The following is a 12,615-nucleotide window of genomic DNA, read 5'->3' as shown; positions in this document are numbered from 1 at the left end:
ATCAGCAGTAATAGAAGTGCTTTGAATTTGAGGGTCGTTTTCCTACTGGTTCCTAGATCCTCCTGAGGAGCTTTACTGAAGAAGGCAGGAGAGGGGGAGGCACTTGCTTCTGCTGGCTAGAATCACTCTCACACTATATTTCAAAGGTTTTTTTTCATGATAATTCATTTAGGGTGGGGAAGAAAAGGAAATGACTCCAGCTCTAAAAAAGCATTTGAAAACCACAATGTAGGCTAACCTGTAAAGCCACTTGTTAAAAGGAAAACTGTTTCCGTGACATAGGGTCACTGTACACTTGGACTGGTTGTTTGCTTAGTGACAGGCAGTGCTGGCTGACTTCACACAGTTACGTTAGAACTTTCATTTGGACACTATTCTCAGAGTTTTATCAGAACTGAGCATCTTTCCTCTCACCTTCCGTGTGAAAGTTAATCAACCTGCAAGGAATTTTTTTTTTTTTTTTAATGAAGGAAGCAGAAAATGACCTATTTAACAAATGAGACCTATTTTATCTTTATTCTTTAAATATAAAAATTACCTTTCCCATCTCATGAGGAAAGTAAACTATGATTCCATGCTAACGGTTGTTTACTTAAAGTGGATCAGAATTTATAAGAAATAATGACTGACAAAGTACTGAGAGGAGCTTTCATGAGTCAACGTAACCAGTGAACCTCTTTTCTTGCCTTCCTCCCCTATCAAAAGTTCTCCTGTGTGTGGTTTTTGGTAATAACACTGTACATTGTGGGTGACAGAGAGCAGTTTGGCCTTTATCACTACATCCTCAGCTGGCTGCGATACCCTTGACAAAGTTATTTTTAATATTGCAAATAAATTTGTACTATGACTTTCCCTTTCAGTTCTATACTTGGTTATGAATCCCTGAATTATATTAAGGCATAATTCATGTGAAGTTTTTTTTTTTTTAAACACTTTGGAATCAATATGCAATTTTGCTAAAATAGTACATGTCCTCTTTTATGGTCCTCCAACTAATACCCATTGATTGTTGCAAACTAATATAAAAGAAGATTACATGTAAAATATTTCGTGGGTTTGAAACAAAAGTTTGGGAGAAAAGAACTCAAGGAATTGCAGTAGGTATTACCATCACTTCACAATAGCCATGGTGACTCTCTTCCAAATAAAAAGATGAGTTACACTGTGAAGAAGCCTAAACATTAAGCATTCTTTCACCATGTTTTCCTGGATTTTCCACAGTTTCATTTTATTGAAATAAGTATAAATTTTAGAAAATATTTATGGAAAGAATATATACATGGCCATGTGTAAAGGGCCAAGACTTGTAACACACCAAGTATTTATGATGTTATGTGCACAGATAAAACATCATAAGGTTTACAAAGCAGAGGAATACATATATTTTGCCTAAGAAGAAGTACGTGCCCAACTGTTTTGATAAATAATTTTGGTGAACTAGAAAGTAATGCAGTTTAGCAACACTGCCCACATACATTTTGTATTAGAAGACTCAATTAAAAAAAAAAAAAGAACCTCAGTTTTTTCTGATGATTTTTTTTAAACCTCTTTTTATATTCTAGGCATAGATACTACTGAAGGGGAAACAAAAACCCATCTGTTCTTTTTCTCTTGTTAATTTTGACTCTTAGTTGACCACATAAATTAATTAAATATCTTACCTCTCTTGTGCTCTCAGAGTGGTATCATGAAATACTTGATTTTAGTTCCCAGAGAAGTTTGGCTTACTTGTTTAAGCATTGAGAATTTTTATTTTGCTTAAATATTTTGGATATATCCCTCTCTTAAATGTTTTAGACATTTGTCTTAAAACATAAATTCAGAATAGAATTTAATGTTCTATCAGGAATTCAGAGTTATAATTGTAAACATTAATGGCATTACATTAAAATTGTGATAAAACCAGCACTTACTTATATGTGGAAGGCTTTAACCTCCTACCATATATCTCACAGAAATTGCTATTCATTCTGACTTTTTGGTCAGATTTAATAATTTTTTGGTCACATTTCTAACAGTCAGGGAAACAGGTGTCACTTTTTGTTTGTCATCATGTAACTGTCTCTGTTACACCTTTCTATTCTTCTGTATTTCTGTTTTCTATTTTTCTATCTTTCTTTTGTTTTGTTTCCAGTAGGTATATTTAGAAAACAATCCATCTTGTGCAAATTGAATTAGAGTAATATTTCTAGAATTAATAGTAAGTTGGCTCTCCTATAGTTAAAGGGCATAAGTTGAACACATAGGAAGATTTACTATTATTATTCATTGTTCCAATTTTTAATATAAAACAATTGCATAAAAAGGAAATGAACTCTCAGTAGTAACATGAAGAAGTTTACATTTTATTTTTTTTTACACACAGTCTTGGTGATAGCCATTTTGCTCTTCCAAAGACTTTCTGTCTTCAACCTTATTTTCTATAATGGTCTGGGTAGGCAACATGTCTGATAGCAGGATCCCAAATTGAAGAATAACTGTATAAAAGCCAACTTAGTCTCATTTGGTAATAAAAACTAAAGGTATTGGAGATGGTATTACAATGAGACTATGAATGAAAGAATAACTGGTTGTCTTTATTTGTTTATATGAGAATAGAATAGTTTTGCTCCATGAGATTCACAAAAATCAATGACAGAGGGAATATCCATTTTCTGGAGACTAATTGTTAGAGCTAATTAAAAAGTAAAAAATCTATCAGGAATAGATAACTAACAGCGAAGAGTAAATAACTTAAAATAAGTTTGGATACTACCTTGTTGCTGTGATTTTTAACCAGTTCTTCCTGAAAGTGCTCTTAGAATGGATTCTTCTAGAACTTCCCACATTTGAGATGCTTCTGTGTATTTTCTCTGTTCCAAATTTTGAAGGATTTCCTTACACTTATAATTTCATAATGTGATTTCACTTTAAAGATAAAGTTTGAGATACACAGAAAACTTGAACGTCTATATCCCTTAACTCTTTTTAGTTAGCATGATTTTATATTTTATATATATTTTTTCCCATTTTATTTATTTTTTCAGCGTAACAGTATTCATTCTTTTTGCACAACACCCAGTGCTCCATGCAAAACGTGCCCTCCCCATTACCCACCACCTGTTCCCCCAACCTCCCACCCCTGACCCTTCAAAACCCTCAGGTTGTTTTTCAGAGTCCATAGTCTCTTATGGTTCGCCTCCCCTTCCAAATTTTTTTTTTTTAAATAAACATATAATGTATTTTTATCCCCAGGGGTACAGGTCTGTGAATCGCCAGGTTTACACACTTCACAGCACTCAGGATAGTAGTTAGCATGATTTTAGAACCATGATTTTTAAACTTCATTGTGCCTAAAAATCTTGTAGAGAGCTTGTTTTAAAAAGTTGATTTATAGGACTGTCCCTAGAGATCCTACTTCTGGCCAAGGGAAGCTTAGAAGTCTGCATTTTTAGTAAGTACCCTTTATGGATTCAGGTCTTCATCTAAATAGCTAGAAGTTATTAGTAAGTGGAAAGTACACATGATAATCAGTTAACAATCATATTCATATTTCATATATTAACCTCTATTTCACTATCAAATCCATATTTTTAGCTTATGAAGCATTCAGAAGACATTATGAATATTTAATTAAAGGAGTAGTAAGCATTTAAAATGGTACTTAATATAATAAAGCAAATATGTGGAGGGAGTGGGCTAACCAGATTTCTTAATTACAGATTATATGGGAATGTGTTTGCTTTGAATAAGTGAATTATTTTTCTATAATTCAAATCACAAATGTCCTTTTGTTCTTTCATGTGTACTTAAAACCTTTCTCTGCTTGACTTTAGAGCAACCATCCAAACCTGAAATTGTAAGCCAAGCGCCTTTTCTTGAAACAGAGCAGCTAAAAAAGGTAAGAACTTGAGTTTGATTCATTGCCTTCATGTAGCAATGTCTTCTCCTGGCCTCAGTGCCAGGACAAATAAGGTAGACTTTGTTCTTGTGGAGTTGACAGTGTTGCAGGTGCCAATCAGAAAGTCTGCCCGAGTTAGAGAGGGAACACAGAGGAAGATGTAGTCATTTCTGAAAGGAGGAGAAGGTGAGCAGAGGAGGGGAAAAGGTATAGTCTTTCTTGTTTCAGTGAACTGGTAAATGGAATCATGAAAGATGAGTAGATTTTCTCCAAACCAAGGGTTGAAAGGTTTTCTGACAACATGAAATAATAAGATGTGAAGGAGAATAGCATTTTTAGGAAACATCCCGTTATTTGTGTTGCTGGAACTTTGTGTGGTAAGACAATAGGCAAGAGAGTGCAGTAAAAGATAAATCTGGAGAAGTAAAGAGAAGCTGGATTATGACAAGCCTTATGTCACGGAGGGAGTTTGGACTTTATTCTGTTGGCAGATTAAATTATTAAAAAGTTGAAGTAAAGATATGAGAAGATCAAATTTGAACAGTCACATTAAGAGGTGTGAAGAGAGGCTGTATTGAGAGGAGACAAAGCTGGAGGTTATATTTAGGCACATCAACTGACTAATGATCTTATTTCACCAAGTAAAATACCTAAATTTTCCTTTGTGGAAAAAAAAATACAAACAAGTGAAAAGTTGTTTGAATCAGATTAAGTTTTATTTCGTGGGGTACCTGGGTGGCTCAGTGGTTTAAGCCTCTGCCTTCGGCTCAGGTCATGATCTCAGGGTCCTGGGATCGAGCCCCGCATCGGGCTCTCTGCTCAGTGAGGAGCCTGTTTCTCCCTCTCTCTCTGCCTGCCTCTCTGCCTACTTGTGACCTCTCTCTCTGTCAAATAAATTTTTTGATAAATGCTAAATATTAAAGCCATAACACATTTGAAGAAAAGTGGTGGGTATTACAGATTTGGTAGGTATACGTATCTGAACTTTAAATAGTATGAAACCAGAGAGGCAGCCCCACTTTGATACCGTTAATGATTCTTGCATGCTGAGATCTATGAACCATGGGAATAGCCAATGTTAATGTAGTTATGTTATTTAGTTAATACTAAAAATGAATAATGTCAAAATGAATTTGGTAATGCTTTTGGACAAATGTGATTTTATTAATACTGGCAGCATCTATTGCATGTTTTTAAATGAGCAAGACCGTAATTTTAAGTACTAGGCATTGTTTTTAATGCAAGGGAGTATGTATTCAGTCCCCAGTCAGTGCTTGGATAATGAATGGGTCAGGAAACCTTTGGAAGAGCTGTACCCCCTCAGGAGTCCAAAGCTTTCAAATTGACAACCACTGATGGAACCAAGGTAGCAACATTTCCTTTTCATTTTGCAGTTGGGAGACTGCGTTTCAAAAGACAGTTACCCAGATGGCAACATCACGTGGTACAGGAATGGAAAAGTGCTGCAACCCCTTGAAGGAGGTGAGTAAGAAATGGGCAATAAATCCAGATGACCTATTTTGACCTTCTCTCGTCTAGGCATTCCTTAGACTGCCCTGCATCTAAATGCATTGGCCTTTTTGATCTATGGTTCTGTGCTTTGTTCCTTTCAGTAACCATTAAGTCATTAAGTGATTTTTTAAACATCATTTTAGTCCTTGAGCAGAAGAATCAAGAGCAGAGAATTATTTCTGTATATGGCATGTTCTAGAAGTTAATTAAAGGGAGTGGGAGATAGGATTCCAGGATTCTGTTTCTGTCTATGTCTCTGATTTCATGGTTCTGAAAAGACATTCTGCCTCGGTACATGTCAATTTTCCCTCCTGTTAAATATAGTAAGGACAAAACCACTTATCAAGGTGTTGTGACATTTAAGGATTGTGATTTTTCCAATGAAAGATGCTATCATTAGTGTTCTTACTTTCTTCAGTGGTGGTCTTAATTTTTAAAAAGCAAATGGACCCGGTAACTCAGCTTTATACCATGACTTCATCCCTGGAGTACAAGGCAACCAAGGCTGACATACAGATGCCATTTACCTGCTCTGTGACGTATTATGGACCATCTGGTCAGAAAACAGTTCAGTCTGAACAAGCAATCTTTGATATTTACTGTAAGTAACTCAGTATGCAATTATGCATTTTTTTTGTTGTTTTATTTATTTATTTGACAGAGACATGAGAGAGGGAACACAAGCAGGGGGAGTGGAAGAGGAAGAAGCAGGCTCCCTCCAAGCAGGGATCCTGATGTGGGGCTTGATCCCAGAACCCTGGGATCGTGTCCTGAGCTGAAGGCAGACACTTAACGACTGAGCCACCCAGGCGCCATAAGTTAGGAATTTTGTAAGAGTTCCAAATGCCATCTGATTATTTTCTGAATGAAGGGCAGATGAATAGAAGCTTATGACTGATTGGACTTCTCGCTATGAGATTTCCATTTTTAATGAAAAAAAATTTAATAATAAGATCAATTGTACAAGTTTAAATAGGATGTTTTATTCCAGACATTTTGGTTAACTTTATTTCATAGATTTGAAACATAGGCTATTAGACTAAAAAGGAACCTTCGTGATCATCTGATCTAACTCCTTATTTTACTAAGCAGTAAAGTGAATCTCAGAGACCTGCCCTAAATTAGCTGTAGAGACTGGGTTAGAATCCTTTTCTGCCATGTTGTTTTCTTTCCCATAAGACAGGTGCCAAGATTCAGAGCAAACAGGCTGATAGTCCAGGCCCAACACAGTCAATTTCTGTCCCTTTCTAAAAGAGTAGGTAACTGCTTTAGGTCTCAGTTTTCTTATCTTGAAATGGAAAAAATAACTCAGTGATGTTATGGAGATTAAGGGAAATCACAAATCTAAAATAGCATCCTATATTGCTCATTAAGTTCTTGTTACTAAGTACTATTATTATTATTAATTACATATGATCATTATTACTAAAGATGCATAGAACTAGAGATACTATTTTTGGAGAGATGCTGTTTTAAAAATTTTAAAAGAATTTCATTATTTAAAAAAAATGAATCAAACCTTTTTGTAATACTGCCATATATGGTAGAATAACCTAATACTTCTACGTGTATTCTGAAGAAAGAGCAGAAGTGCCAGTTGAGCCATTGTAGGGTTTAATCTCTGCATTCCTATTTTGGTTCCATAAAGTGCAGAACCTTATATAAGAACAAAACTGATATTCCACTTGCCCTGACAATAAAGGATTGTTGCGCCTTAAACTTTGTATCTAAGTTTCAACTTCTATACTGACTTAAAGTGAGGATTTAAAGGATTTCATTATGTGCAACTTATCTAAAATCAAACTATTATTTCTGTAAGTAAAGGCAGAATTCTGTCTGTTCAAAAATGTTGAACTGGAAATAAACTCTCTTGGTGTAAGTGCAGGAGTACCAGATAGGAAAGAGCATCAAGATGAGTAATAAGGACCGGGAAAGTGGCTTCAGAAAAAAAACAGGAATGTATGTTATCAGGCACGAAGAGCCGGGTAAGCAGAAAAGTCCTTGGATGAATAAGAAGGAAATGATTTTACTGTGGCTGGGCTGTGGGGGATGCATTTGGCACAGCTTTTGAGAAGCCGCAATGTATGCAGTGCTGGGCTTCCTGGTAAAGATACAAAGTGCTTAACAGGGTCCTGACATTCAAAGAGTTTTTGACTCCAGTAGAGCAATGAGATACCTACAGGGGGAAGAGATTGTCAGTGCAAGGTCACATGTGGTGACACTCAGAACTCAATGAATAGCACCGAAAGCTTAGATACCCAAGGACAGTGATTCTCAGACTTTTGTTGCATCTGAATCACCAGAAGGTCTTAGAACACAAATCACTGGACCCTGCTCTGAGGTTTCTCACCCTGTAGTTGTGGGGGCAGGTTCAACACTTTGCATTTGTAACAGATGCCCTGGTGATGCTAATGCTGTTCATATGAGGACCACACTTGGAAAATCACTTAAAAGTGGAGAAGGAGGGAGCTAAACGGAAAGGACAGAGAATACATTCAGAGGAAAAAAATTTGGTCAGTTCATCTGGAGGAAGGTGCCCTAGTCCACTCCTACCCTAATCCTTCCTTACCCTTTCCAATCAGTAATGAAACTTGATAGAATCTAGCTCTTTATGTTTATTTTTATTTTTATGTTTATGTTTATCTTTATGTTAATCTGACTTGTTATGTTTATGTTTATCTGATTCTGCCTTCTGACACTGCCTACGAATATGCCACCATTCTTCATGGCCCGTATTTCTGTGATTCCCAGAATAATATTCCTTTCTGTTCACTCTGAACTGCCCTCCAAGCTGCTGCCAAAAATATCTTTTAAAAACAGATGTGAAACCATGTTAGGTTAGTGCTATGATTACAATTCTTTAGTAACTCCCCAGATCTCTTGGATTAATCTTCACGCTCGCTGTTTTCTTTCTTACGAGTTTTTACTTAAATTCCAGTTGGTTAACATACAGTGTAATACAAGTTTTAAGTGTAGGATTTAGTATACAACGCCAGTTGCTTATCACAGCAAGTGCACTCCTTAATCCCCATCACCCATTTAACCCAACTCCCCCGTCACCCCCCCACTAGCAACCCTCAGTTTGTTCTCTGTAGTTAGAAGTCTGTTTTATGGTTTACCTCTCTATTTTCTTCCACTTAGGTCCATCTGTTATCATTTCTTAAATTCTACATATTAGTGAAATCGTATGGCACTTGTCTTCCTCTGACTGAGTTGTTTTGCTCAGCATAATACTCTTTAGTTCCATCCATGAAATTGCAAATGGCAAGATTTCATTCTTTTTTATGGCTGAGTAGTATTCCATTGTGTATATATATGACAGCTACTTTATTCATTCATCAGTTGGTGGACATTTGGGTTCTTTCCATAATTTGGGTATTGTTGATAATGCTGCTGTAAACATCAGGCTGCATGTATCTGTTCAGTCAGTATTTTTGTGTCTTTTGGGTAAATACCAGTAGTGTAATTGCTGGGTTGTAGGGTAGTTCTATTTTTAACTTTTTGAGGAAACTCCATACTGCTTTCCAGAGTGGCTGTCCCAGTTTTCATTCCCATCAACAGTGTAAGAGAGTTCCCTTCTCTGCATCCTGGTCAACAATTTTGTTTGCTGTGTAGTTATATTTAGCCATTCTGACATGTGTGAGGTGGTATCTCATTGTGGTTTTATTGATTTATATTTCCCTGGTGATGATTGATGATGAGCATCTTCCCATGTGTCTGTTATCCATTCTGTCTTCTTTGGAAAAATGTCTGTTCACGTTTTCTGCCCACTTTTAACTGGATTATTTGTTTTTAGGGTGTTAAAATTTATAAGTTCTTTATAGATTTTAGATACTAACCCTTAACCAGATATTTCATTTACAAATATCCTCTCCCACTCTGTAGGTTGCCTTCTAGTTTTGTTGACTGTTTCCTTCACTATGCAGAAGATTTTTATCGTGTTAAAGTCCCAGTAAGTAGTTAACTTGTTGTTTCCCTTGCCTCCAGAGATGCATCCAGTAAGAAGTTGCTATGGCCAGTGTCAAGGAGGTGCTGCCTATGTTCTCCTCCAGAATTTTGATGGTTTCCTATCTCACATTTAGGTCTTTCATGCATTTTGAGTTCATTTTTTGTATGGTGTAAGAAAGTTATCCAGTTTCATTGGGCATGTTGCTGTCTGTTTTCCCAACACCATTTGTTGAAGAGACTTTGTCGAAGATTAGTTGACCGTATAGTTGTGGGTCCATATCTGAGTTTTCTATTTTGTTCCATTGATCTATGTATCTGTTTTTATGCCATTATCAGACTGTCTTGATCACTACCACTTTGTAATGTAGCTTGAAGTCCAGAATTCTGATGCCTCCAGCTTTGCTTTTCATTTTCAAGGTTGCTTTGGCTTTTTGGGTCTTGTGGTTCAATACAAATTTTAGGATTGTTTGGTCTAGCTCTGTGAAAATAGCTGGTGATATTTTGATAGGGATTGCATTAAATGTGTGGATTGCTTTGGGTAGTATAGGCTTTTTAATAATATTTGTTCTTTTAATCCATGAGCATGGAATGTTTTTCCATTTCTTTGTATCATCTTCAGTTTCTTTCATAAGTGTTCTATAGTTTTTAGAGTCCGTATCTCTTACCTCCTTGGTTAGGTTTATTCCTAGATGTCTTACGGTTTTTGGTACATTTGTAAATTAGGTCGATTTCTTGATTTCTCTTTCTGCTGCTTCATTATTAGTGTATAGAAATGCAACATTTTCTGCATGTTGATTTTGTATCCTGCAATTTTGCTGAATTTGTGAATCAGTTCTAACAACTTTTTTGGTGGAGTCTTTCATAAACTATCATTTCATCTGCAAACAGTGAAAATTTGACTTCTTTCTTGCTAATTTGAATACCTTTCACTTTTCAAAAATTTTTTAAATTTTTAATTTTTTTTCTCTGATTGCTGAGGCTGGGGCTTCCAGTACTATATTAAATAACAGTGGTGACAGTCACCATCTCTGCTGTTCCTGATTTAGAGGAGAAACTCTCTGTTTTTCCCCACTGAGGATAGTATTACCTTGGTTTTTCATTTATGTCCTTTATTGTGTTGAGGTATATTCCTTCTATCCCTATTTTGTTGATGGTTTTTATGAAGAACGGATGTTGTACTTTGTCAAATGCTTTGTCTGCATCTGTTGAGAGGATCATATGGTTCTTAGCCTTCCTTTTATTAATGTGGTATCTCATATTGATTGATTTGCAAATATTGAACTACCTTGGCAACCCAAGAATAAATCTTACTTGATCATGGTGAATGATTCTTTTAGTGTAATGTTGGATTTGATTTGCTAGTATTTTGTTGAGAATTTTTGTGTCCATGTTCATCAGTTATTAGTCTGTAGTTCTGTTTTTTAGTAGAATCTGTTTGGTTTTGGAATCACAGTAATGCTGGTCTCATAGAATGAATTTGGAAGTTTTCCTTCCTTTTCTATTTTTTTGGACTAGTTTGTGAATAATAGATAGAATTCCCCTGGGAAGTCATCTGACCCTAGACTTTTGTTTCTTGGGAGATTTTTGATTACTGATTCAATATCTTTGCTGGTTATTGGTCTAGTCAAGCTTTCTATTTCTTCCTGTTTCAGTTTTGGTAGGTTATATGTTTCTAGGAATTTATCCATTTCTCCCATATTGCCCAACTTGGTGACATGTATTTTTCATAATACTCTCTTATGATTGTTTGTATTTCTGTGGTGTTGGTTGTTATCTCTCCTCTTTCATTTGTAATTTTATTTGAGTCCTTTCTCTTTCCTTTTTTAAGAAGTCTGGCTAGGGGTTTGTCAGTTTTATTAATTTTTTTCAAAAACCAGCTCCTGGTTTCATTGATACTTTTCTCCTGTGTTTTTTGTTTTGTTTGTTTCTATCTCACTTTTTTCTGTTCTGATCTTTATTTCCCTTCTTCTGCTGTCTTTAGGCTTCATTTGTTTTCTTTTTCTAGCTCCTTTGGGTCTGCATATTTGAGATTTTTCTTGGTTTTCGAGGTAGGCTTATATTAGTATGTACTCCCTTCTTATGAACAATTTTGCTGCATCCCAAAGATTTCAGATCATTGTGTTTTCATTTTCATTTGTTTCCATGCATTTCTTTCTTCTCTAATGGTTGACCCAGTCATTCCATAGTAGGTTGTTCTTTAACCTCCATGCATTTGTGTTCTTTCTAAATTTTTTCTTCTGGTTGACTTCAAGTTTCATAGCCTTATGGTTGGCAAAATGCGTAGTATGATACCAGTTTTTTTGTGTCTATTGAGGCCTGATTTGTTATCTAATATGTGGTCCATTTTGGAGAATGTCCCATGTGTACTTGAAAAGATTGTATTTTCTGCTGCTTTAGGACAAAATGTTCTGAATATATGTTAAATCTATCTGGTCCAGTGTGTCATTCACAGGCATTGTTTCCTGCTTAGATGATCTGTCCATTGATATAAGTGGAATTTTAAAGTTCCTTACAATAAGTGTATTATTATCAATAAATTCCTTTATGTTTGTTATTAATTGTTCAGTATATTTGGGTGCTCCCACATTAGGGGGCATAAATATTTACAGTTGTTAGATCTTCTCATGGAATAGATCACTTCATTATGATATAGTGCCCTTCTTCATCTCTTGTTACAGACCTTGGCTTAAAATCTAGTTTGTCTGATATGAGAATTGCTGTTCCAGCTTTCTTTTGATATTCTTTTGCATGGGAGATATTTCTCTATCCCTTCACTCTCACCTGCAGGTGTCTTTAGGTCTAAAATGAGTCTCTTGTAGGCAGTATATATATGGGCCTTGTTTTTTTATCCAATCTGACTCCCTGTGTCTTTTGATTGGAGCATTTAGTCCATTTACATTCAGAGTAATGACTGACAGATATGAACTTAGTGCTATTTTATTACTTATTTTGTTGTTGTTTCTGGAGATTTTCTCTGTTCCGTTCTGGTCTTTATCACTTTTATTCTTTCTTTCCCACTTAAAGAGTCCCCTTTACTATTTCTTGTGGGGCTGGTTCATTGGTCTTGAACTCCTTTAGTTTTTGTTTTTCTGGGAAACACTCTCTCCTTCTGTTATGAATGATAGCCTTGCAGGATTCTTGGCTGCATATTTTTTCCATTTAGTGCATTGACTGTATCCTGCCACTTTCTCCTGGATGCTAAGTTTCTGTGGAGAGATCTGCTGCTAAACTTACTGGTCTTCCCTTGTAAGTCAGAGACTTTTTATCTTGTTGTT

At 35.7% G+C, this 12,615-nt stretch overlaps 1 protein-coding gene across 2 annotated transcripts in view; it reads left to right on the top strand.

Moving 5' to 3' along the window:
• Positions 1-12,615, top strand: part of ALCAM (activated leukocyte cell adhesion molecule) — a 212,176-nt gene that overhangs the window by 161,553 nt on the left and 38,008 nt on the right. For both annotated transcript variants that reach the window (XM_046002918.1, XM_046002916.1), the window contains exons 4-6: positions 3,816-3,880; positions 5,275-5,362; positions 5,811-5,993. In XM_046002918.1, the coding sequence (XP_045858874.1) occupies positions 3,816-3,880; positions 5,275-5,362; positions 5,811-5,993 (336 nt within the window). The remainder of the gene's footprint in view (positions 1-3,815; positions 3,881-5,274; positions 5,363-5,810; positions 5,994-12,615) is intronic.

Source organism: Meles meles, chromosome 4 (assembly GCF_922984935.1).
Source record: "Meles meles chromosome 4, mMelMel3.1 paternal haplotype, whole genome shotgun sequence".
In the NCBI taxonomy this organism is placed as follows: Eukaryota; Metazoa; Chordata; class Mammalia; order Carnivora; family Mustelidae; genus Meles; species Meles meles.
Note: the sequence above shows the minus strand (reverse complement) of the source record. Positions and strands in the feature narration are given on the sequence as shown.